Here is a 27099-nt window from a genome sequence, read left to right on the forward strand (position 1 = left end):
CCCGCTTCGGCTTCGTTTTTGGAGCTGAGGTTGCTGCTCATTAATGACCTGTGTCGGGAGTCACAGTTCCAGAGGAGGTTACTGCTGCAGGCTTTCTGCTTTGAACATCTTTGTTTGTTCAGGACAGGGGTGCCTTTAGATGTGGTTGAACCACACCTCATACAGACCAATTCTAATTCAAAATGAACCTTAATCCTCTTCTTACATCTCACAGGTTTTACACAAAACAAGTCAAAGTTTCCATGGAAACAGCGCTGGATGAGGGAACAAATGTTATTATGGTACTTGATAATCAGACCAACATAAAAGAACAGCATGCGGCTTCATAATAAAACACACACTAGACACTTTTCAGTCTGGAAGTCATGAGCTGACACTCGCTGTATCATTTCCTCCGTGTCAACAGTCTCTACGGGAGAGGAGCGATCACTCGCCCACATCCAAACTGCCATGTCAGTGAATTACCGTGAGCTCCCCTGCCTTCGCCCACAGTCTCCGAACGCTATAGCTTGCTGTTTGTCAATTTTTTAATGGCAGCATTGTTAGTCTGACAGGGGAGCGGAGAGATTTGACAGTGCTATATGAAGGACACAAACACTGCATAGCCACGGGGAGGGTTTGGCTGAGTTCGACAGCTAGCGCTTTCGAATATAGCCGCAAGCAAAAGACATCAGGAGAGCGAGACTCTGCACTCCTGCAGCTTCAGTGAGAGATGATCGAGTGCAGTAAGAGAAGAGGAACATCTCAGAAAAAGACTGCTGACATAAAAGCAGAGCAAAAAACCACTTTGGAAGAAATTTTAAAAATGTTTTAAAGACGGCGCTTCACCCTGTGTTGAAAATGAACCCGAGCAGCGTTTGGTTTGGTTGGTGCACCGCTCTAAAGGGTTGAGGTTAAAGAGGTGTTCATAATCAAATTCAACAGGGTGATAATCATGTAAGCAAAGTATAAAAATAAGTGTTAATGAACTAGAATTTTAACATTTTTACAAACCATCAAAAAGCTTTAGAACTAGAAGCTCATTTTGTTTTTATAACGACATCAAAGAAAATATGAGTCACGTCATAAACTTTGTCTACTTTGTCGAATAGTTTGTTTGTGGCCTCTGTGTTCCTCCTCCCTGAGTGTGACTGGTTGCCACTCCTTCAGCCCAGTTTTCCTGCTAAAAGGGGGTTCTTCCTCCCTAATGTCACCAAGGGGTGCTAATAGGGGGATCAACTGATTGATGGGATTCTTTCTCTAATCTTGTAGGGTTTATCTTATAAAACTGGATTACACTGAATGAAAGTGACTGAGATGCATAAAAAGTGTTCAGTGATTTGCTGAATCAATGTTTTTAATGCATATGGAAAATACTCTGTAACTGTAAAGAGCCCAAATCTTGTCTGACATTGTAGTCCAGAGTAATGCGGCCAGCTTCTCACTCTCCAGTGTACACCGGCAGCTTGCTAGCAGGCTAACAGCAGCGTGTTTGCAGCCTGGTAATTTGATAATGAGATTGTGAGGCAATGGTTTCCAGATGCAAAGTCTGCAGCGCTTGTACTGTAGTGTGAAGCAGCTGAGGTGCCAGAGGCTCGAGCCAAGGAGGTATAGGTGCTTTAACACCTGCTGCAGGAATAGGTCAAAGGTCACAGAAGAGACACAGGTGATGAGAGGACTAAGTCAACAGCAGAGCAGCAGATCATTTTAGAGTATAAGTGAATGAATCTCACCTGACATGTGAACCTTAATGACTCTCTGCACTCAACGTGTTTTCTCGGAGTTGCACCCACATTCATCCACAGATAACCAGCACACGCAAAGCAAACATGCAGCTCCCGCGCCTGACAGGGGATAACAGCCAATCAGTGGGAGTAATTAAGCATAATAAGCGGCCTTCAGGGGAATCGAAATCTTTGCTGGTGTGATTTAGGATTTTAAACAGCAGCATGGAAGCAGCAGAAAGAAGGAGAGAGGAGCAAAGGAGTTTTTGTCAGTGACTCTCTGCCTCCAAACACGAAGCAGGCCAGCCATGCCAGCCGAGTTAACTTTGTCATGTGTCTGAGCACTGTTTGTTCTCCTCACTCCGTTATTGTGGAAGCCCGCTTTGCACAAGTGCATAACGTTATTGCTGTCCTCTGCCAGCTAGAAGCAGTTGCTTCTAACTGTTTTTCTTTTAAGGGAGGACAAAAAACAAATGTGTGCATTCAGCCTTTGTCCACTTGTTTGCATAACTACCCATGGAGGTGGATGAAAAAGCCTTGTTATTATTCGTATTATGATTCTTATTTCAAGGTCAGCGATACAGGAGCTGGAGAATGATGGAGAATGCTGCTGAGCCAAAAGTAGCTTTGCTCAAAAATCACAGAGCCTTTTTTTTTCCTTTTGCGATTATTAGTTTGAAAAACAGCTACACTAGTCAACCTGTCTCACGGTGTTATTCTTATTATTCTTTCTTTTTTTCAGTTTAATTTGATCAAGAGCTACTTGGAGGACATTTTGCTTTGATGGTTTTGTGAGACAAAGCACTCTGTGGGGAAAAATAGGCCAAGCTAATGTAACCTAAACAAAGACACGGTGCAGGCTGAAAGAGCCTGAGTAATGGCAGAAAAGAAAGGGCAAAAGTAATTGTTTAACCTATCAAAGGGTGTTTGGGTTGGATCCTAGCAGTGTTTGCTGTGTGGCTGCACATTTCTGCAGCAGTTGGATCAGCTGAGCTCTCAAAAATCCATTCGGCAGGCTTCTCCCAATATCGACACCAGAACGCGCTCCAGAAGCTCGAAATCGATGTTTGTCTTCAAGAGGACGGCAAAAAAGACGACGTGGTGTCAGATACCTCGTTCAGCAAAAATCTTTGCATGAAACATGGGAGATCCCCTCTTTTGAAAAACCTGGATATTACTGATAGTAATTAATAATCAAAATATTAAGTACGTGGAAATGTTCACTGGCACAGTCACCCTTTTTTGTTTTTTTTTTAACAAAGTCCATTAAGCCAGGGGTCTTGAACTCCAGGCCTCGAGGGCCGGTGTCCTGCAGGTTTTAGATGTGACCTTGCTCCAACACAGCTGATTCAAATGGCTAAATTATCTCCTCAACATGTCCTGAAGTTCTCCAGAGGCCTGGTAATGAACTAATATTTGATTCAGGTGTGTTGACCCAAGGTGAGATCTAAAACCTGCAGGACACCGGCCCCCGAGGCCCGGAGTTCAAGACCCCTGCATTAAGCAATGAAACAAGCTCGTCAACAGGCTGAAGACATGTACAGACTTTTATATATTTCATAGAACTCCGAACATGAAATTATTATTTTTTAGTTTTTGCATTCGTTGCCTGAACGTATCAAGTTTTTACAGTGTGTATGTGAGTGCTGGTGGGAGCGAGGCTGGGTGTATGCATATCTGATTACATTATTCGTACCTTTTTTATCTTGCATCTGTTTTTATATTTTTTTTAGGTGTTTAATCCCAAATTTGAGATCAGCTTGTTTAGTTTTCTTGAAAGCACCCAGCGGGGTGTTACCTGTGGCTGCTAAAAGACCTCCAGACTTATATTTATAAGAAAAACATCCTCTGTCAGACCTCGGTAAAGACTTTCTTGATCATGCTGAATAAAAAATTAAAATTATTTTATAAATTTTGATCATTTGAAAAATTGAGAGAATCAGCAGGGATATGTTCATTGGCTAACGACTTGTAATTGACAAGTTGTTAGCCAATAAGTGTACAGCCATATCCACCCCGTCATGCTTCACAATCTTAGGCTATGTCCACACGTACCCGGGTATTTTTGAAAACGCAGATTTTTCTATGCGTTTGCACCTTTCGTCCACACGTAAACGGCGTTTTCGGTCAGTGAAAACGGAGATTTCTAAAAACTCCGGCCAGGGTGGATATTTTCTAAAACTCCGTTTTTGCATTTACGTGTGGACGAGAAAAACGGAGAAAACGCAGCGTCAAAGGTGTGCGCCACGTTGTTGTTTCGATGAAATGAATTTCTACAATACTGTTACTGTTAATTGTCCTCTCTGCAGTGTTTAAATGCTTACATATACACACACAGTTACTGTCCCTCCACACATACGACTCGGTTCTGCTTCTATGCCCCAGCTTTGTTTACTATTTCCCACCGAGGCTTCTAGACTTCTGATTGGCCAACATTTCTACACGGTTAGGAATATAGCGCCACCTGCTGCTTTGGCATGTTCCTAGCAGCGTTTTCCTTCATTTCTGCCTTTACGTGTGGACGGGATTATTTTTTAAAACGAAAACGGAAAATCTCCGTTTTCAAAAATACCCGTGTACGTGTGGACGTAGCCTTAGTTCACAGTGTGTATCTCCATGCTTTTGACCCGTTGTAAGACCACATAAAGGCCCACTTGTGCAGACAGATTCATAATAATCTCATAATACGCTGTGCAACCACCAGAATCCGAAAAAACGCCTAAAAAAACTAGGAGAGTAGCTCTGCTCAAGCTGCAACCCACAGTGTGCCCGTTCTGCCCAGGAACAATCACACGCTTTGCCTGAATGCGATGCGTTCAGGGGAACATCTGACATCTCCCTGAACTTGCTGCACTACTTTATTTAACTGCAGAAGAAGACTGATGCCTTTTTAATAATGTTAATCTCAGCCGCGTCCCCGATGATCCGCCGCAGCCAGCTGAGTGTTTTTCTTTGTTACTGAAGGGCTTAGTGACCTTTTCAAACTAAGCTGTTGTTGCAGATCGTTTCCGTGATTAAAGTTAATGATTGAAAGTGTTCTTTGCGAATTTAAATGTCGAATACGCATCTTTTCCCGTCGTGTCAGCACGCTTTTTGTTTCTCGTCTGAGCTGCGACATCCACGCCGCGCATTATTCATTTGACTTCATTTTCTTTGGCTGTTAAAAACATTTTTACTGAGAGGCCAACATCTGCCATAATGGAAATGGTTTACTGAGCTGCATCAGCTGTGTTCATTCATGTCATTGTAGACTATGATATGCAGCTCCCTGCTGAGCGTGTGCGTGCGTGCGTGCGTGCGTATGTGAGACTCAATAACTTTTCTCTTCTGACGTGAAGCATCCAGCCAGAGCTCGCTCGATTATGATGCGATTAGTTAATTGGGTGAAGATGTGGAAAGTGAATTATGCGCGTATCTCATGCTACGCCACTAATGGATGGAAAATACCTCCATCTCCGACCTCATCCTCCCCACACCCTTTAACCAGAAAACGTCTCATAATTTCCAACTCGTGCATTCTAAAGCGAATAGATTTAGCGTCTCAGATTTATATCATCTTTCCATTTGGCTTTCTCTGGCTGTCTCGGTCGTAATTTACTGTGAGGTTGCTATCGTTACTGTAACAAAAACAGCCAACCAGCTCCTGTATTTATGTGTTTTATCTTCCTGATCCTGTCAATGCCCCTCGTTTGAAAAACGGTTATTAAAAACCAATCTTGCTGTGTAACCTTTCACCAGAACATTTTTCTGTCAATCTGAAATATTGGAAGAGGCTTTTATGTGCTTCTCGATTTCTGACGTCTGTGTCGCTGTACGGTGGCTTGGAGTTCAAATTACCTTGAACAGAAAAGTCAACAGTTTTTCCAGAAAACTGCGAGCGTGATTATCTGGCACCTCCTTGATTGTTTCCACAAAAACCGAGCGGCTCTCCGAGTCGCACGCATCGGCCTGAAGCGTACCCACACTGTAAAAACGGCATAACAAATCCCTTTAACAGAGACACTGAGGGCCAGCCAAAGAATGTGGTGTTCACCACTCTGCGACTGAACAGGAAGTGTACTGCTTTTCCACAGGACTCCGCAGAAAATTGTTTTCCCATGAGCGGTGGCATGCGATCAGGTGCATGTGTTTTCTTGGCCCTGTCAGGAGAGCCAAGGAGATCAATGGCGAAGCATCGGGGAGGAGTCAGAGCTCCATCCATCATGCTCATCCTTTCTCTTCATCCCAGTGGTGCAGCAGCCAGAGAGGTGCTGAAAACTACAGCGAGTGCATTTTTAGCTGAATTAGCGGGGAAATGGTCGAGCTCCGCGTTTTCGCTGTGCCGAGGCTGAGGTTGCAGATGGAGCTGTGGTATCCGTCCGCGGCTGAGAATACACCTTTCCTCTTTGTCTCGTCCGCCTATTCAGACGTTGTTTTTTGTCGTAATTGCTTTCCCTCAGCTGAATTCATTTTCACGAACCGAGAGCAACGGGAGGAACCGGTCTCCGCTCGTCATATTGTGACTCAATAATGCAAATCTCTCCAGCCTGATGTTGGAAAGCCATTGTGGAAATTTCGCTCTTTTTCTATAGCCAATGATAAAAAGGCCCCCACACAATGTAATGACATGAGCAGCGGTGTACAGGAAATTCTCCTTCATTGTGAGGTTCGTGCAGTAATTGTGTTTTATCATCTCTGCACGCATAGAGAAATAAATATTTGTGGTGACATTGGGCTCAGTGTGCTGATTTGTATTTTCCAACCACCCATTTAATGAACAGTGCATGCTGGTGCGGACCATTCGGTGTGTTTTTCTACTGTATATTGGCACAGGGAGAAAAAGGAAGCAGACGGATGTGTGGAGAAAGATGAAGCTCTGTCATTTTTATCTCCTGCCCGCTGCTGTTTGTGACTCGTGAACTGACACCTTCAGCTCATCTGAATTTATCATCTCATTTCTCTCATTTGCACAGCCTGCAAGTTTGCAAGAAGCACATCAACCCCGTCAGCAAGCTTCTGTAGCACAAAGACACTTCTTCAACAGGATGCTTGTTATCTGCACTATGATGTGGCTGAATTATTTCTTATCATCTTTAGCGTATTTCCGGCCATTTGCTGCTGTGTTGATCCAAAATCCTCAAGGGAGCTGTTAAAGCCTCTTCCTTTTTTCAAAGCTGGGCTTGTGATATGAGCACTTGTGTTGTAAAAGCACAAATTTTGTGCTTAATGTTGTTATAAAATCAACATTTAAAAAACCCTATTCTCCTATATTTCCTGTCTTCTATTCTTTCGTTTCTCAGTATAAGCCAAAATAAAAAATAAAAAAAAAATCCCAAGCTGCTGTAGCTTCTCTGTACTCTGTCCTCTTTCTTTTGATTGGCTGGTCCTCATAAACACAAGGTTTGAATAGCAGGTGGGTGGGGCTTCTAAACCAAACTAATTATACAAATCAGGTTTGTGAACGTGAAATTGTCATGGTGGCTGTAAAAACTGTAACAGAAGTCACAGCAGTTGTATTTTAGCAATTCAGTTCAATTCAATTCAATTTTATTTATATAGCGCCAAATCACAACAGAAGGTGCCTCAAACACAGCCCCCCTTTTTTTTAAAATCCGACTACTTAAGTACTTTTTAAATTATTAATGCATGCAAATTAATAAATATAAATTAAATCCGTTGTGTGTATGGGTTGAACCTGGGTTACTACCCCTCCAACCTGCCGAAGAAGAATTATACACTCTATAAAAGCATCTATCCTCTTTTGCTTATCCACTTCAGGGCTGCAGGGGGCGGGAGCGGAGACCATCCTAGCTGCCACAGGCCGAGAGCCGGCATGCACCCTGGACAGTCTGTCCTGTCAGTTGCAGGACTCCATAAAAGTAATATTTATTAAATATTTATTGAAGTGAAAGCAGGAGGCAAAAAAAACTGAATATGTTGCTGAAAAGAGGAGAACATCAAACATTTGTTCATGGTGAACAAAATTGTTATTTTATTCAAACTTTCTTTAACCATCTGGAGATGCTGCTTTAGCATAGGCGCCTGGCTGAGGCAGACAGCAGCACAATCAGCAAGAGCTGCACAGGCTAGTAACACACGTGAATACACACAGCAAAAGTACACAAAAGAAGTATACAATGTAAGTCAATTCTAAAATTAAAATCATAAGTTACAGTTACTTATTTTTTTTCACCGATTGCTCAATGTGAGGAAGAAGACAGTCATCTGTTACGAATCTTAAGCACGTCTATCGTGTCCAGAGTCAGAGCGTGTAGACATATGTGAAAGGTTTATCATCAGTTCAGTTCAGCTCTAGTGCTATTATGACCAAGATTGCCTATCTGTAAAATAAATAACAGTGGTCCAGGCACTGAACCCTGCGGGATGCCATTAGTTACATAAAGCAAGCATTCTTTCAACCTGCACATCCTGATAATTTTTCTGACAAGCCTGAACTGATAAATCTTTGCTTTAAGACTGTATGATGCAGTCTTAAAGCAATATAATAAAAAGGTACTGCCATACCGCCCTGTATGAGATGATTGATGATCTCTCGTGTTGAAGAAATCTGAGCTGCTGTGAGGAGATGCTGACAGTCACTTTTTCCTGTTACCATCAGATATCTGCTGAGAGTCATTAAGGCCTCACCGCATAGTCTTCCTGTATATTTTTATGATTTTTATCATGTCATTGCTAAAAGAAATCTTTAGTGCTCCCTTGTAGATCATTTTTCACGTCATCCAGAAGTCATTCATCACAGCATTATCACATTTTCAATGACAGCACTCCCAGTGTACTAGTAAAGAGCTGAAAGGCAGACGCAGTGGCTGATGGGGCTTTAGTATTCTTCAGCGTGGGTTTAGCAGCTGAAAAATGGTGCATTCATGACGAGGTTATGAGACTTTTTATCATGAAACACATGAAGGACAGATTTGTCTCTTGATAGAAATGATTTTTACAGGAGTGGAACATTTTAATGTATCGCCTTAATATCAGAGGTACGTTTTAAGCATTAAATGTGATGGATGCATGCGTCTGTTCTTTCTCACTGCCATGCCTGTTAACCATCTCTCTGCCCCCCCCATGCACATTTGTGGCCTCGCTGTAGGCTTCCTGGTCCTCTGGGAACTGCTGGTGTGTTTATCCTTGTGGACGAACCGTCATATGTACTATATTCACCTGCTCAGGGCCTTTTTTCATTACTGATATGATTTGTATTTGTGTTGTGAATACAGCAGCAAAGCTATGTGCATATAGTACATGGATGTAGTTTTATGCTCGGTCTTGTAAAATTTGAGATCAGACGTCTCTGAATCCTTCAGCTACACAGAGAAACCAGAGATGAAATGTGCCATTTTGTATGGATTTTGATGTGTTGAATCCAAAGATGATGACTAAATTAGGAAACTGTAGACAATCTCCTATATGCAGTTTTAGTTTAAACCATAAATTTTAAGCTTAGCTCTTATGTGTATGGTTACTCCTTATAATAAAAATGATAAAAAACATGCCAGGGCAGGATTTATTTAACATCCTTCACAGTAGAGGTCAAAAGGATAAATAGAGATTTGAGAGTTGCATTCTGTCATGTGCAGCTAAAGTGGACCCAAGGAGCAGACCAACTCAAACACACTACAGTAAATTATGTATTAACAGTGAAATCACAATAGAAGATGACGAGGCGCAGGAGCGAAGACCGAGGATCTCGGGCGATCTAGGGAGAAAGGGAAACAGCAGTTAGTCACTGACAAGCGCTTAATTAGAAAACCGTCTGGATAATAAGTGAGAGAATTTAATGGATTGTGGAGCTTACTTGTCACACTTCTACCAAAGGCTCGGGCGGAGCTTGAGGACAGAAGGCTGAGGCAGAGAGGTGCGCAGGTGGGAGCCGTGGAGGTGTCCAGGTAAGTGGCGCAGGATGCAGTGAAAGTCCTGCAAAATCCTGGGCAAGCTGGTGGACGAAGGATTGGTAAGAAGCAAATGAAGAGAGTGCAGACTGGAACCATGTCAGAGTTCAAGTTTAAAAGAAACAAAGAAACTGCTGGTTACCATTAGAGCAGGGGCAACGATCAGAACCGCTGCCACGCCACTCCTTTAATACACCTGCCTGATTGACCCAAGGCCGCAGGTGTGCCAGGGAAACCCTGCGCGCCGCAGCCACGTCCAGCTCAGCCGCACACCTGTTCCTAAAGAAAAGAAGACGGAAAAGAAAACCGGAGCCAGCTCGATCCTGACACATTTCAACTGGGCCCAAATTGGGCCATTGCTGCCAGAGTTCAGGGTTCAGAAAATCTTGGTCTTCAAACCGACTTCACAACACATCATAAAAACTAAAAACCAAGTTTGATAACGTGTATTTTGGAAGTGTTTCGGCTGCAAACCAGTGAACTCCAAAAAGTTCATCTCACAGACCTTGGGTGTGAAGTCTCCTGAAATAAAGCATAAAATCCCAAACAAATGAAAAACATTTTCTTACATCGCACTGAATGATGTTTTTTCCCTCTATTTTCAAGGATAGCATCTTTTTCTAAGTATTACTTTAATAGGTTTGTACTCAGCGACTGCACTTTATTTTAGCAAGGTTGAGGTTAAAGAAAAATCATGGTTTCATTTTTCTTTTTATGCCAGTGAAGAGCACAGTACTTCCATTGGTGGATTGCATTCATACAGTTCTTTTATCTGAAGCACTGCTGTCCATCCAGTGATGATTCAGGCTCATGTTGAAGGACGTTTTAATGGACGGAAGGAGTTGGGGGTCATTTTAAGGTTTGCAATTATTGATCCTGAAGTGAAGAGGAAAAAAATCTGAAGGATTGTAAAACCTAAAAGATTAGATGAGCTCTAAAACCAACACTGACTAGAGTCGGCACAGAAAAGGTGTTTGCAGTTGTCTCTTTTGTCCGTATTAATATATCAATTAATTTTCATTTATATTTTATTTATATATCCACAAACGATTGCCTCAAAGAACTTTATTTTGTAAGGACAATTCCCAAAAATCAGAACAACCAATCAGACCCACTATGAGCAACCACTGGAAGAAGGTCCTTCTTAGCAGGAAGAAACCTCCAGTAGAACCAGGTTCGGAGAGGGAGACGGGACAAAAGACACACTGCAGAACAGAGGCACAGATTAATAACTATAAGGATTAAATATCAAAAAGGAAAGTTTTGAGTCTAATCTTAAAGGTAGAGAGGGTGTCTGTCTTCTGAACCCAAACTGGGAGCTGGTTCCACAGAAGAGGGGCCTCCCATTCTACTTTAAACTGTGCTGTAATGGCTGTAAATGTTTGTGTAAATGGGGGTCGTAGCCACAACAGAAATGTACCTCAAGTTCCCAGATGTGAGCAAAGATGAGCTAAAAGACACCAAAACTATGGCGAACTTTTACTGAAGACACACATAGAGATTTATTTTTGGTGCTTTAAAGGTTAACGTAAAATGAATATCTGCCTTTGAGCTGTCAGTTACTGCTGACAGAGCGTGCCCAGAAGTTTTTATTTTTGTGGCATTTTCTTTATACGGAGACAAAATTAATGACATCTGAACGCGCTGAAGAAAATAAACAAATCAGAGGACGAAGAAGATTGAAAATGAAAATTGCCTGCTGATCAGAAAGCTGTCATTGCCACGTATATCTGTTTGATTAATAATTCAGCTCTGGCACAGCAGCGCGGCCCATTTTAATGTTCTCAGCCATCAGCCTCACCCTTCGTTATCACCCTAATTTAGACTGCATGGAGATGGATGCTGGGCGTCAGCCCATCGACCTGCCCACTCCACCACTGCTGATTTATGGGTTCCTTGCTATTTTGAGGTCACAGGGGTTTGCCTGAGCAGATATCACAGTGAATGAGTTTGCCGGTTGTCTTCTACTCCTAGATGAATGTGTAGCATCCTGAGCCGGCCAATTTTTCAGGGAGAGTGTTTTTTGATTTAAAGCTCTAAAGTTTGAGGCAAAGAAAATCAGGCCTTCATTTGAGGACCTGATCTGCTGAAGCTTTGAGATGTGCCTAACAACACCTTAAATGGCTCTAAAATGACTGTAAACCTCCCGATACTTATCGCTTTAATCTAAACTCTGCCGACCCCTGAGATTGTTGTGCTCTGCTGCTGCTAAATTGAAGCCACCGGCTTTGTTTTTCATCACTCTGCTGATTTATCCTCCAAACATACAGTCGCTCTATTTATCTGTGAGCTTGACCTTTTGCGCATGTGACTGCACACCAAAGAGCGTTCCACTGGTTGTCCAGGACACCATCTGGACAGGTTTATACATTTATTCAAGACAGAGTGGTATTAGTTGTCCCAGAGTCAGTGGGGTTAGTCTGGGACGCCAGGTCTGTCTCTCATTACGGCGTGACAGTGAGAGTTCTGCGTGTCCATGCCACTCGCTGACCTCAGTGAGTCTATGTCTGGGTGCCTCATTATACTCTCACCTGGCATCATTAATACTTGTTTGTCTGGAAGGAGATGGGCGGTAGAAATGGGTCGGAGCCCTACGGTTCAAGTATTGACGGTCACTGGCTGGAGAAATTAGACAAATGCGCTTGATTGATGGAGAGAGAGGCCGAAAAGTGGATCGAGATATTTTCAGCGGTGGAATACGATCAATAGGTTTGCAAATGACACAGAGTCCTCGACAGTGATTGCTTTAGATAATGTCCTCTTCTAACACGGGGATAATGGGAAGGAAAAACTCAGTCTTGAGGATGAATCGTTGTGTCTGTTTTGTCTTAAAGGACTCATTTTCATTTGTCACATCAGTCCCGATTGGCAGCAGCCGCTCGCTTTGTGATTCATGGTGATGAAAGAAAGTTATTTTTTAGGCCTGAGAACAGATTGGTACACGGTCATGTGACCACAGATATACCACTCGCTCTCTGCAGAATAATTATTTTTATAAATGTTTCTGGAGTTTTGACATCTTATGGTTAGCTTATGGTTATGAAGATAAAGTAATCTGGGTTGTTAAGCCAAGTGCACCCCGTTCCTTTACAGCAGAGCACTGTTTCCCGTCTATAACAGCTCTATAGTGGAGCGCCATCCAAAATGACTGAAACGCATCAGTCCAGAGCAGCAGTCTGCTGCCTTTATGATCTAAGAGCAACTGTTGATTTTAAAAAAACAACAACAACAACAAAAAAAACTGTCTGGAGCCCAGTTGAGATTTTAGCCTCTGGTTGTGTAGAAAAACATCCATCGATCACCTTATGTTGACCACAGTTAACCTCCCCTCACATCCATTGGGTTGTGGCAGATGTCCGCCCCTCCCTGAGCCTGGTTCTCCCAGACGTTTCTTCCTGTTGAAAGGGAGTTTTTCCTTCCCACTGTCACCAAGTGCTTTGTCATTGGGGGTAATGTGATTGTTGGGTTTTTACCTTACAATAAAAAGCGCCTTGAAGCGACTGCTGTTGTGATGTGGTGCTATATAAATAAATTGAATTGTTGGACATCCAACAAATGCTCTTAATGCCACTGGTTTAGTTTCTGAGCTCCTCTTTAGCTTTCGTGGCATAATGTTAGTGTTAGCCTACATCTTCTGACAGATGAGGCCTTTGGGTTGAGGACTGTTGACATACGCCCTTTGACAGCATCCTTTGCTCCCATTGGTAGTTGCTTCAGTCGTTCACCTCAGTGCTGAGATTAATTAGGCTCAGGATGTGCCCACATCATGTTGCTAGCGGTTGCTTCATTTGTTGTCGAATTTCATTGACATGTGATGGTCTTTGGTTGGAGCATTGCTGCTGTCTCTTTCTGTAATGATGCAAAGTTAATAAAAATGTTTTAAAGCTTCAAACGCAGTTCCTAACCAAAAGCCTGCCCCATTGTCATTAGTCAGTAGTACTTGGCTATAAAAATGGAAACCAGAAAGCTTCTGGCACCAAAGGACACGTCTCGAAGCTTGCTAAAAAGTCATCCCATTTTTTAAAAACACTTTTGTATACATTTATAACAGCAGCTATTCTCATTTTTAAAAATCACACAAGTGCTGCCTTGATGTGAAATGCAGTCTTTCAGCCCCAGGTGCACTCTTACCAACATACGGTAATTACAGTAAATGTGAGACGAACACTTCACAACACAGCAGAGCTTCATAAACAGCGGGAAACTTCACAATCAGGGTCTGGCTCATTTATGAAGTCTGAATTGTTCAGTTCCTCCCCTTTGCTTTCCATTACAAGTCCTCCTGCAGCTCTGCTGATGGACTTTTAATTTGTGGAAGCTCTTTACGTGCCTCAACACAAGAGAACAGACACAATAAACTACAGTCAGGCTGCTTTACGACTTTGCACACTTGCGGTTTTATGCAGTTGTTTCTCTTTCTCTTCAAACATTTTAAAGGCCCTTAACGTTTCAGTTTTCTGCTGAATTTTGGTTGTGGTCTCTTAATAAGGACGTCTATGAAATAGCTGCACTCTGTGGGTGGTCTCGCTGGGTTTATCTCCTCACAGCGCCTTCGCATTTTGCTTTTGTGATAGAGCATCGTTTCACAGCACACGGGATTATGTGCGTGCCCTTACTCAGGCTCCTCGTGCTTTTTCTCTTGTTTCTTTTTTTGGACTCGAGCTGCAATCGCTGCTGTATAAGGGGAAGCATTACAGGGTGATGCATGCTGTCCATCTGCTTTTTACACTAATTACCTTTTTGGGGCACAATTAGAAATGATATGTAACACCAGCTACGGATTGAAAGAGTCAGGCTTTTAATAAGGGCTGCAAAAATGGCTTAATAAACTGCAGCCAAATTGGATGAAACCACTAAGCTGAAAGATAAAGTTTATAGGGAAGCAGTGAGCTCTTTCTACATTTTCCATTCGTCAGCAGGTGAAGCTATATGATTTTTTTTTTCTATAATGTTTATGGAATAGCCAAGCTTTGCTTCTCTTGTCAGAGAAAGCATCGTTAAAATGTTAAAGTTCTTGGTTCACAGACTTTAATTATACTGCAAACTGAACCATATCAGAAGGAAAACTAGGAACAATATTGTTTGTCGTGCAGATGCACTGGCTAGACCTGTTTGAATGGGATAGGTGGCCTGCTACTGATCCACCGTGCCCCACTAAAATCTCAGGTTTTAGTTTTAAAGAGTGGAGTAGTAAGTCATTGATAATAAGAGGGGAAATACAGACTTATTTGTAGTACAGTTTAAAACAATACAGTTTAGCCACAATGCAACCTCCAGTGCAGAAAAACAAAGCCATCCCCAAGTACCAAAAACTGCAGTTCCTCTAATGACTACTTGAGTGGTGCTCCTAAAGTGAGTCAGTCTCCATAGACTCGCATGTTGTCTCCATTGTAGACAGTGTCAAAGATGGATGAAGCCATCGTAACATCACTTATTGGTTACTCGTTCTGAAGCTACATTAGCATTCTTGATCAGTGTGGTGTTAGTTATTTGGAGCCATAACATACCATATGTGGATGAAAGGGTGCCATGCTAATTATCAGCTAATGCTAGCAAACTACAATGCAAACGCTGGCATTGGCTAATTAATGCTAAGCAACAGACTAATATTCTGGACCATCTGTAACTGTCAGTGACTCAAATTTATCAGATGATTCCATGTATTTTGCACATTTCTATTTCACTGTTGTGTCTGTATCGTTCTGTTCTGTCTGGAGTTGCGCTGTCTTTGTCTTGTTTTTTGAAATTTTTGCACACTTGCACTTTATGTGGTCCTGTGTTGATTGTCTGTTGTCTATCATATGTAGCACCATGGTCTTGGAGGAACATTGTCTCATTTCACTGTGTACTGTACCACTGCACATGGTTGGAATGACAATAAAGCCACTTGACTTGACTAAAATGGGCTAAAAGGCACCAACAGCACGAACGTGGTCATTAGCACGAGGTCGATGGGCTCCACCCGCCTGTGTCCAGACACCTTTTAACCAGCGTGGCCACGCCTCTAACTGCTCCCAGTGGATGAAATATAACCAAACTGCTCAACTCAGAGATTTTATGATTGGGGAAACTATCAAAAGAGGCCAAAATATTTTTGTAGTCCAGAATCTAGCCGATGACTTCAGCGGTGCATCATCACACGTGCATATGGCCATGTGTGTGCTGGTGCTGCAGGTCTGCAGCATGCAGTAGCCCGTGGATTGGCACTGTGAAAAAAGAGTCAAGATTAATGTATGTCAACACGACCTGACTGTAAATTGAGTCATTTTCACATCATTATCCACTTTGCCGAAATAAAAAACAGATGGTGCAGTTTAATGCTTAAAAAAATCATCTTTCCAGTTTGGACTTGGTGTTTGACTTTCAGATGATTTATTCATGTTCCCTTCAAAGTTCACTCAAGAGATGATGATTTTTTTTGTGTGTATTTTCTGTGAAGAGACAGTAAGTTTAAGCCTAAAATATATTGATCGGATACATTTCCTATAGTTCTTAAACTTATTTTTTGAGTTAACATCACTGTCTTATCACATAACATATCCAGCGGAACATATCGTACTTTCTGTCAAATTCTCCTTCTGTTCGTGAGTCTGTTGTTTATTCAGCTGCAATAAGAAGTTGATTTATTTCCTTCAGCAAGTAATGGGTAATGGTGTGCCAGGTCTTCCTTAAATAAAGGTTAAATAAACAAAAAATAGAAGTACTGAAGATAAAATAATCCTGCATTCAAACCTAACATTGTAAGTTATCATGCTTTTGTTTTGTTTTTTTTAATGGGGGAGGAACTATATCTGCATTAAACATACAGGCATGACATATCACTGCACTGCATGTGTGCCCAGTCATTGAACCTTTACACCATGGTCACCAGTCCTGGTTCAGCTTAAATGTTTCTGTGTGGCTCCAGCTCAGATTAAAGTTCTACAAGTGATAAAACCCTGGAAGCGAGTACACCCAGGATCCATTACAGTGCACCGTAATCTATGACTGTTTTGCCAATCTAATAAAATCTGTTAGTCCTTTTTATTGTTTATTATCATTATATTGCATAACTGTAGATGTTAGCGGCTCAATTCGCCAGCAGCTGTTTCAGGACTTCAAAAACAACGTAGCGTAGCACGACAGATAAACCAAAATTTTGCCTTCTTAAGGGTTTTTGGAACGTTCAGGATCTTTGATCTGTGAGATTTTGGTCTTCACATTCAGCTAGTCTACATGTCGCACTGCCCTGTTGGCTGTATTCCTGGCTCGGGCCATCCAATAGATCATAAACAGTGTTACTTCTCAGATTACTTGTGGGACTTTCTGTGACTGTTTCTAGTCTACCCCATGCCAAAACTCCAGGCTGCTGGATTATAGTTTCTCTCCGAACAGTCCTTCTCATAGATGATTCCATCCTGTTCATGAGTTTTATCTGTCTGGATGTTGTACCTGGGTATTTTCCCATGGCCTTTGGCTTCCCTGAGTCCTTCACAAGGCAGTGACATCAGGCCGTGTCCACTCACTGTGGGGGGGCAGGGGCTTATTCTCTGCCAAGACCCTGAAGTTCTGGGGGCACAAGGTATCCAGTGTATCCACTTTGTAGCAGATGCCACATCTAGGCGACATTAATCTTGCTGCCTGAGAGGCTGTAACTGATTTGGAAGGCTTCAGTGCTCTGCGTCCAGTTCACAGTATGTGGTACTTGCGGTGAGGCTACAGTTTGAGTGCACAAGCACACCGTACGCACTGCATCAAACTCTTCCTGTTGACCAATCTGTGAGCGCATTAACAGAACAGACTCTGCACCAAATGGTTTGGGATGACTTGTATATCGTTACACCCTTCAAAGATCTCATTTTTTCTACACATTCAAACCTAGAGCTGGAACCAGCTTTTACCATTTGTGAAATATTATTTTTCAGTTTTATAATGAGAATCGATATTAAACGTGTTTTCTGGAGATAATCTTTCACGCAGCTTAATGCAGTCATATGACTCTCACTCAAGCAGTCGGTGCTGGTGGACTGCTTGAAACCTCATTTTGAAATAATCTATAAACTGTTTTTGTAGTCCTGTCCTCTCAAACACATAAAGCAGGAGACACCTATTGAGAGGAGCAAATTAAAGCTGTCGAAGAACGTCTCTTGGCTGTGCGTTTTTAAGGATGTAATGGAAATAATCGTCTCGTGCCTAACGACTCGGCTGAGGTTCATTGGTTCGGCGTGTGTGCAGACGCGAAAGCCAGACTTAAATGAAATGACGTAAAAAGGAAGTTCTCTGGCTACAGAAATATTGTAAACTTAAAGTTTTTGCCAAGAAGCAACATTCCTGTCATCTGTTGACTCTGAAGCTTGCCACTGTGGTGGATGAACTTCCACTCCTTTAACTCAAACATAAACACCACCGCTGCCCTCACCACAATGCAGGACATCACTGAAAATAGGAAACATTATAGCTACAGTGTGTGTGTTTTGTTATTCTTAATGTGGCCACCACGGTTTGAAAATCCCTGCGCTGTAGTTTCTGTTCTTTGCTCGCCGTGCATCGTTTCCAGTGCGTGTGTCATGTGCGCTATCGGTTTTCTAAAGACTGCTCACAGCAAACAGCCCTCAGTCACGGGGCTCCTCCCAGACGCCTCACTGTATCAATAGTCAGACGTCACAAAAATCCTCATGCTCGCTTCCTCAGTGAGCCGACTTTGCAAGTTCATTTGCACTCATCTAATCTCCCAAACACATTCAGCTTGTTCTGCTCTAACTCATGCTTCTTGCAGCCTGAGATGCATAACATCAGCATTATGGGGAATGAGAGACACTCCCCACCCCTCTTTGCTACTGCTTGACAAAATACAGAGAGCATCCCTGGCTCAGGCTTTCAGAGAGCCCAGATGAATTATGGAAATGTGTCGTCTTCTGAGCTTCAGTCACACTAATGTCTGCAGCTCACTGTCAGCACTGTGGCTTTTAACACGTAGCAGCTTATAGCTTATATTGCATACGTACAGCATGTGTGACCGAGCAGGAATAGTGTAGCATGACCCATTCCTGCCTTATCAGAGCTCCAAGTTGATAAATGTGCAGACTGTGCTTTAAGGACTGACCATAAATTGTCAATCTGATTAAGAGTTGGGGAGTTTCCTGGCCATGAATCAGAAATGTTCATTTGATGCCACTTTGTTATCACTTTTGCATTGTGACATGGTGCTCCGTCATTTTAGTAAATGCACAGATTGTCACCAAATTGCATGTGGATCTTGGAAGAAGTTGGTGTTTATAGTAGGATCAGTCCTTCAAGTCAGGACAATTGATTCAAATCAGCACATCCTCTGAAAGACACAAATTTACGTATGGTGGTAACAGTAACAGACGCATGCTGTAATGCCGAGTACTCAATCTTGTCACGGTTGACAGCAAATAAGTAACAGAAAATAAGAAAAAACCATAAATGGTCATCTCTGAACTAGTGATAAGATTTTCCTCCTCCTCCTCTGGTGAGCCTCTGAAATGTGCTGAGTGCACAGAGGAGGCCTGTCGCTGTTGGAATAAACCAACACTGTCAAGATGAATGCCAAGAATGCTTTGAGATGTCAGATGCGTGACTGACTGAGTGCGTGAAGGAATGTCAACCTCACGGGGAAGGTCAAAGGTCTTGAGGTCAAATTTCTGGGTCACGATTAGACGACTGTGGTTAATTATGTTATTGATGGTTGTGCTTTAGTCAGCTTTTTGAATCAGATGATGACTTCTCACTGCTGCCTCCCAGGACCCCAAACCTGAAACCGCTATTTTTTCAAAGAGCTGCTCCATAATCTAATCACGCCGGCCATCCACACAACATAAATGTGCATACACACAGCAGGACACGCCGTCCTCTGAAAAGTCGACACATATGAGCATTTTTTGACCTCGTATGGCTCTTTTATGGAGGTTTAGGTTTTGCTTTTCCTTGTCGACTCGTAAACACACCAGACATTAAGGTGACACACACTTCCCCTGCTCCGCAGTTCACCATAATAAGTGAAAAGGCTTCAGTTTTTATTGTTTCAGCAACACGTGCTCTGACATTTGGGAACACTATCTTCTGCCAAAGCATGTGAGGACGCCGTCATCCCCTCCAGGTCATGAGCTTGAGAAACACAGTCAGTAAAGATTGTGAGTGTAACTGGATTTTAGATATGTGAACAAGCAGCTGATGTGGGGAATCCAACTTTTTCTTTCACTTTTTGAAGTCTTTATGAAACAAAACAATCAAACTTTGGTGAATTTTGATTCGGCTGTTCCATAAAGATGCAGCACTGAGACGTCCTAATGTTTTGTCCCAAAAAATGAGAATGCAGCCTGAGACGGTTGATGGTTTCAGATTTAAAAATCAGATCACAGAATGTAAGTTGGATTGCTCTGTTTACTAAACAGTTACAAAGCTTCCACTATAGCATCATACTAACAGCATTATGTGTAAAGTGGTGATGCGTCCTTTAAAGTAGAATAATTGTTAAAGACTTGTGGATTGTGCACCAGCTAAACTCTGTTTACGCAAAGTTCAGACAAAATCTAAAATGAAAAGGCAGATCGGCAGGTGGGATCGCTGAAGACAAATCAAGTTCGATCGTGTGACGTCTGGTCTGAGACTAAAATCTAAGGGCAGGAGCAGCATTTGGTTTCAGGACCATGGACAGCATCAGATAATATATCTGTGTCATGTGTCATGTCATGTGTCTAAAAATCAGCTTATGACATCATCTGGCATAAACCCAGTCACATGTGATCATTACGGCATCATTAATCAGTCTATTAGCGTGCTGTGATCCAATTAACACATGACAGAACTAATCTGGAAGGTGCTTTTAAGTGAGAGTAGAGCTTCTTTATGCAGATTTATGATACGTAAAGTGGGAAATACGGTCATTTTTTTGTCCTGCACAGTTTATCTAATTGCACCACATGCAGATATGAATGCGTTGCCTTGCTGCTTGTTCTGCATACCCTCTTTGTGTACAGTGACACGTGTACTGAGCACGCTCACATGACCCTACAGTGTAAAAACCGGGTTAAATGGGCAATCAATCAGTCAGACTTTAGTTTATAGTACCTTTCGTGCTGAGTGACGAACACATAGTACACAGAAACTGACAAGCTGATAACAAGACGTAATAAAGCAAAAATAACATCCAACAATGATCAATTTTAAAATAAACAGAAAATTCAAAAAGGAAAATTTTGAAATGGTCAATAAGAGTGAGAGAAAATCAAAGAAAATTAAGAAAAAATTGGGAACCAAGATGAAGTAAAACTGTTGAAACTGAATAAGTGAAAAAAAAGAATAAGTTTACATAAAATACAATAAAGGCAAATAAATAATAAAAGTACAACTATGGCAGCTAAACTTTAACTGGTTTCCAGTCAGATAAAATCAAATCAAAAATATGACCTCTGCGGGGCTCCAGGGTGACCTTTTCCTCGGCTATGCAAATTATTCGGGTGTGTGAGTGACGAAAACATTCGGGCAGCAGATTCTCACTTTTAGAAAAGCCTGTTTGTGTCTCAGCTGCGAGGTGCTGCGAAAACCGGCTCCTAACAAACGGACAACTGAAAGGAACACGTTTAAGATGGCAAAGCCAGATTTTTATGTCTTTTATTGGGCAGAGACCTTTCATTAATAGGACACAGACGTCCTCATCTTCGATTTTTCTTTCACGTTTTATTTTAATTTTATGTTTTTTGCACTGAACCAAACATTGAGGTGAAAAGTTCTCTCTATTATCAGAGTGGACAGAGATTGTTCAGCCAGGCGTTTTAAAGAGGATCTTTTCTGCTAATTTTCAGCTTTCGTATTTTCGTTGTTGGACATTCTTAGCAGCTTTACATAATTCAAAGTTTAGATTAATTCTTATGTGTCTTATAATGGCCCCTCTGTCTTTTTATGGCTGTTTTGACTCGGTTGTGATCATTTTCCATTTGCTCTTCTCACTCTGATAATTTGTGCACATGTCCGTGGTCGTTTTCAGCCTCTTATTGGTGATTTTGCATGTTTTTGTGATTATTTTGTGTCTCACTTTAGTCGCGCTATCTGTTTGTGGCATTTTGCATTGCGTCAAAGTCATTTTCTGGCAAAAAACATCCAGGAGCATCCTGCAGCTCACCTGGTGAAAGCTGTGTCCTCACTGCAGAGGCATGGCTTTAATTCCACTCCAGGCCATTTACTGCCCCGCTCTCCCTACCCTCCTATCATCCAAGATGACAGATAAAAAGGGGACTGTGGAGATATGTCTGCCAATCAAATTCAGAGTGATAATGAGCTGTAATATACCATTGCAGTTTGCGGATATCATTAGTTTTGGAGCTCATTTTGCAGACAAATCAATTAAATTATGCTAATCAGAGCAGCACTTACCACTTGTTCCGTGATGCTGGGCCTCCGTGCGAGTGCAGGGGAGGTGGAGGATGAGTGGGTGGAAGGACGTACGTCTCCATCTTTGTGTTCGCCAGTTTAATTTTCAGTCAGTGTTGTTTGGAAGGTTAAGAGCGATCACTCTGCTGGAAGCACTGAACGAGATACTCCAGGTGAATCCTTCAGCTCTGAGTGCAGGGCATCATGACACACGGGGGCCAAGGCCGTCCGAGAGCCTCACTTTGTGGGATTAATTAGTGAACCTCATTGAGAACTTAATGATGCTGTCACAGGGCTTTTCACTTCATCCTCCCCTCTTTTTTTTAAAGTAAATATATTCAAACTGGAAACACGAGTTAGGCTACAGATGAAGGGAGTTGATTGTCACTCTATAATTTTCGGTCTGACAACCTTGTAAGTGCGAGAGGCGTAGGTGTGCCACTGACAAGGAGCTCGTGTTTCAGCTGACAGCACCACAATGCTTGTCACTAGATGTTTTCCTCCAATCAAAAGCACATTATTCAAATCTTTGGAAATGTCAACAGTGCAAACCTCAAACTTTCGATACTTTATGCTTTTTGTTTCATTCGGAACCTCCAGCAGCTCTGCGAGGCCTGTCGCAGAGCAGGAGGAGAACTCATGGGTCGAGAACTGATGACATAACCATCCCCGCGGCTGTGGAAAATCCTGACCTTCATTTTGGCTCTCTGCATGTCGGCGAGGGCCCAAGTGGGGTCAGAACAGCACAGTCCTGTACTGTTCTGTGGGGTATGGGAGTGTGACCTGCTCTGCACACCCACTATTTTCACACAGGCGCCATTCAAACACTGGAAGTAGTCCTGATGGGCCCGGCTGTCAAGCTTGAAAGACTTCCCTTCAACTCTGTGATAATCTGGGGTCAGTTTGGCACGAGGGGCCCATAGGAAGGAGTCCCCAGTCTCCGCTTCGGTACAGCTGTGCACAGGGACAAACTGCATTGTGGGTAGGGCCAAGGTCAGATTGCCAGAAATGATATTTTTCCTAGAGGAAATGGATTGTAATGTGAAAAACCTTTTTCAAATTCCAGTAGTTTCGCAAATGCTTGCAAAGCTGTTTTAAAAGTCAGTCCGCTGCCAGCTAGGAGTCTTTATCGGCTTATCCGGTGGTGACTGCTCTGTGGCCTGCTGAATGGAAGTGGAAATGGATTGTGAGTTTCCAGGTTAAAATAACAACAAAGTGCCTCGTTTCTATGCTGGAGATGTAGAGATGCACCGATCTGATACCTGCATCAATCCCATCCTGACTGAAAAAGCTGACTCGGGTATTTTGACAAAGGGCAGAAATGACTTGTTGAAGTCTGCGGAGCATCTAACCAGGATCTCTCGTAGACACTCTGTATGAGTTTTGGGTACATGCGAATGCAAGGAGGCAGACCCGGGGGAGTTGCTGGTTGAGGCTGAATAGTTCAAAAGATTCTCTTCTGTGTGTTTTCCTTGACTTTGAGGTAAAACATGAAGGAAAGATGTGAAGGAGAATTCATGAGAGGAAGCCTTTCTTTTTGAAGTTTGCGTTTGATTGATGATTGTAATTTGGCTCTGTGATAGACTGCAGACCCTCAGTGACAGCTGGGATAGACTGCAGCGTCCCAACAACTCTGAGCTGGATAAACAGTTATGAAAATGAATGGATGGATCTTTACCGGACGTGAAATTACTGATGGCAGCTAAACTACAGCCGTCACTTCACTTTGATCATTGTTTAAAGTTTAAACACCCACATATTAGCAGGTTTTGACTTTAGAGGGTAAATGCAGAATATAATTATAATTAGTCTACTTAATTTGGTACTCACGCTGATATATTTTTTTCCTGAAACACTCAATCATGTATCTCATTTCCCTTCATGAAGGATGATCCACTGTGTCCTTTGCTAAAGGAGGTAATAAAGGAAGCATCTTTCCTTGGTATTTAGAGGATTCAACCAACCAGTTAGGAACCTTCCTGAGCAAAGGTGACTATTCGACCACAACCTTCATCTCTCAGCTGCTTAGGCCTTCAAACAGGTCTTGCACATTGTAATCAATCTTTATTGCCTAAATGTCATTTCTGGCAATCTGACTTTGGCCCTGCCTGTAATTTATACAGATGGATAAAAGATTAAAGACTTTCGACTTGTACAATAAACACAGTTAATTCAATAAAGTTGTTTATTTTGTATCAAGCAGTAAATGGGAACTGTGGACACTTTTCATAGATGCAACCAGGTTTGATTGTGGACAGCAGAAGGTGCCTCTGCTCTCTCTGTTCTGTAACAGTGAGGGGTTTTGTTTGGATTTCAACAGGGGTGAAAATAATCACCTGAAATTCTGTAATTAAAGGTGTGTTTATTAGTTGAAGCGAACTTCAGAGGCTTAAAAACAAGACCTCATTATGACTGTGTAACGTGAAGCGGGCTGTGTTGCTGTCATTGGACAATAGTTAAGAGAAAACACACACATACACTGCGTGTCAGACGGGCCTGTGCAGCAGTCTGAGATGATAAAACACAGATGTGCTCTCACCATTTAACATCAGGAGCCACCGTAGCTCTAAAGGCTGCACTCATATTTCTCATTTTGGAAGCTTTGTGTGATGGAAAAACAAAAAAAACAACAACAATGAAGATGGAAAGCTACGGTTTCCTGGCGGAGGGAGCGACAGTCGGGAGTGTGGAAGTGGTCGGATGTTGCTTGTTTTCCAAGAGCCGCAGTTTCACTGCTTGTTTCTTGCAAACCATGTTGCACAAACAAGCATGATTAACTTGATATCTCAGGAAATTGAATAATGGTCGGGCTCACTGTTCACTGCAGACAGGAAATAATTGTGCAATTGCGCTGCCAGGTCGTTGGTGTGCTGCTCTTCCTTCACTGCCAGAATGGGTTCAAGAGTTTGTCACAGAGGAACAATTCCACTTTAGTGCACAGCCTGTTTGGGACCAGTGGAAATGAGGGTTTGGTCAGTGTGGTGGATGAGGTCAGCCCATTGATGTCATCCTGTTTGACTCCAGTTTTGTGTTTTTGTTCAGGTTCGTCTTGGTCTTCAGCTGCCTGGTCCTCTCTGTGTTCTCCACCATCCCGGCTCATCAGGAATTCTCCTCCTACTGCCTGCTCATTCTGGTAAGCACCTGGGAAAATCTTCATCTGCCAGTAACTCTGAGTAATCAGCTCTTTAATTCATTGACATCTACGTTATACCCAAGCATACGCGTAGTACAGTGTGTGAATGTGTGTGTGAATGGGTGGATGACTGGATGTGTAAAGCGCTTTGGGGTCCTTAGGGACTAGTAAAGCGCTATACAAATACAGACCATTTACCATTTACCATTTTAGTACATACAGTAAGACCATCAATAAGGCTGCTCCACCACCTTAGAGGGGAATTATCTTTCCTTGCACAATCAGCTTTCTCCTCTAAACCAGTTAAAGACTGGAAAATGTTCCCAAAGAATTTAAAAACTTTTGCAGTTTCATTCATTATTCTCATAGAACTGCTTCCTGTTTGTGTATAACTTTATATGTATATGATGAATTTTGATATTTGATGCCTGCGTACGTGTGTGTGTGTGTGCGCGCGTGCGTGCGTGCGTGAGTGTGTGCACGTGTGTGTTTGCGTGTGTGAGAGTGTGTGCGAGTGTGTGCGTGTGTGTGTGAGTGTGTGCACGTGTGTGTGTGCATGCGTGTGTGTGAGTGTGTGCACGTGTGTGTGTGAGAGTGTGTGCGCGTGTGTGTGTGAGTGTGTGTGTGAGTGTGTGCATGCGTGTGTGTGTGCGTCCGTGTGTGTGTGTGCGTGTGTGTGTGTGAGAGTGTGTGCGCGTGTGTGTGTGAGTGTGTGTGTGCGCGTGTGTGTGTGAGTGTGTGTGCATGCGTGTGTGTGCATGCGTGTGTGTGTGAGTGCGTGTGTGTGTGTGAGTGTGTGCGCGTGTGTGTGTGTGTGTGTGAGAGAGTGTGTGCACGTGTGTGTGTGTGTGTGCATGCGTGTGTGCGTGTGTGTGTGTTTACGTGTGTTTGCGTGTGTGTGTGTTTGCGTGTGCGCGCGCGTGTTTGCGTGTGTGTGTGTGTGTGAGAGTGTGTGTGTGTGTGTGTGTGTGCGTGTGTGTGTGTGTGAGTGTGTGCACGTGTGTGCGTGTGTGTGTGCACGTGTGTGTTTGCGTGTGTGTGTGTGTGAGAGTGTGCGTGTGTGTGAGTGTGTGTGTGTTTACGTGTGTGTGCGCGTGTGTGTTTGCGTGTGCGCGCGTGTGTTTGCGTGTGTGTGTGCGTGTGTGTGTGTGTGTTTGCGTGTGTGTGTGTGTGTGTGTGTGTGTGTGTTGCGTGTGTGTGTTTGCGTGTGCGCGCGTGTTTGCGTGTGCGTGTGTGTGTGTGTGTGTGCGCGTGCGTGTGTGTGTGTGTGTGTTGTCCAGAGTCTGCAGGAAAACTTCTTCTGACCTGAATAACACAGACAGTCCTAGCTCATCAGATAACAGCATATCTAAGCTGATGAAAACAAAAAGAGCTGACAGGAGATTCTCTTCATGCTCTTTTTTTATACATATTTGAAAATTTCAATTAAAATTTCAACTTCAGGTGGATCATCGTCCTCGGCTCGGTCTCGTATTGAGGATATTTGAGGGTGTGGGAGTTTGTAGAGCCAGTCTGTGTGTGTTTTGGGGACTTTGTGATGGCAGTCGGTCACGCACTGTGAGCTCGTCGATGCCTGTACGACTGTAGTCTTTATGCTGGCATTGAGTCAGACAGCACGAGGTGATCTCAGTCAGTTGGCTGCAGTTTGGCTCTTTCAGGTATCTTCTTCCTGACGTATGATGGTGTTTGTTTCTCTATGATCACGCAGGCTCTTTATTGATTGACCTTATGTGACGTTTAGGCTCCACACCAGAAATATTCAAATCCATACAAAGCTTTCCAAGCAGCACATCATAGTATGTCAGTTAGCCGTCCTTCACTAACTCTCCAAAAATTGCTGATATTGAGTTTTATTCCTTTAAGGTTACAGCAGAGTTGGACCACTGTTACAAACAAATAGAAAATATTAAAAAAAGATTTGAAATTCAGTGTCTAACACAGTTTATTAGGTATACTTTTGCCATCGCGTGGCAGATTGATGCGTTTCTTTTACAGAAAAAAAAACTTC

The 27099-nt window shown here is 42.7% G+C and overlaps 1 protein-coding gene and 3 long non-coding RNA genes across 10 annotated transcripts in view; 2 read left to right on the plus strand and 2 right to left on the minus strand.

Moving 5' to 3' along the window:
• Nucleotides 1-27099, plus strand: part of kcnq5b (potassium voltage-gated channel, KQT-like subfamily, member 5b) — a 129495-nt gene that overhangs the window by 67319 nt on the left and 35077 nt on the right. For all 7 annotated transcript variants that reach the window (XM_013277134.3, XM_019359496.2, XM_005470149.4 and 4 more), the window contains exon 2: nt 25001-25091. In XM_013277134.3, the coding sequence (XP_013132588.1) occupies nt 25001-25091 (91 nt within the window). The remainder of the gene's footprint in view (nt 1-25000; nt 25092-27099) is intronic.
• Nucleotides 1336-5677, minus strand: LOC109202365 (uncharacterized). Its single transcript, XR_002062296.2, has 3 exons — nt 5541-5677; nt 1713-1823; nt 1336-1608 (listed from the first exon to the last, which is right to left on the minus strand). It is a non-coding gene; the product is annotated as an uncharacterized LOC109202365 (long non-coding RNA).
• LOC109202363 (uncharacterized) lies at nt 6224-6942 on the plus strand. The gene is made up of 2 exons (XR_002062294.2): nt 6224-6348; nt 6656-6942. It is a non-coding gene; the product is annotated as an uncharacterized LOC109202363 (long non-coding RNA).
• Nucleotides 8235-9817, minus strand: LOC109202364 (uncharacterized). The gene is made up of 3 exons (XR_002062295.2): nt 9732-9817; nt 9496-9633; nt 8235-9396 (listed from the first exon to the last, which is right to left on the minus strand). It is a non-coding gene; the product is annotated as an uncharacterized LOC109202364 (long non-coding RNA).

Source organism: Oreochromis niloticus, linkage group LG6, assembly GCF_001858045.2.
Source record: "Oreochromis niloticus isolate F11D_XX linkage group LG6, O_niloticus_UMD_NMBU, whole genome shotgun sequence".
Lineage (NCBI taxonomy): Eukaryota > Metazoa > Chordata > Actinopteri > Cichliformes > Cichlidae > Oreochromis > Oreochromis niloticus.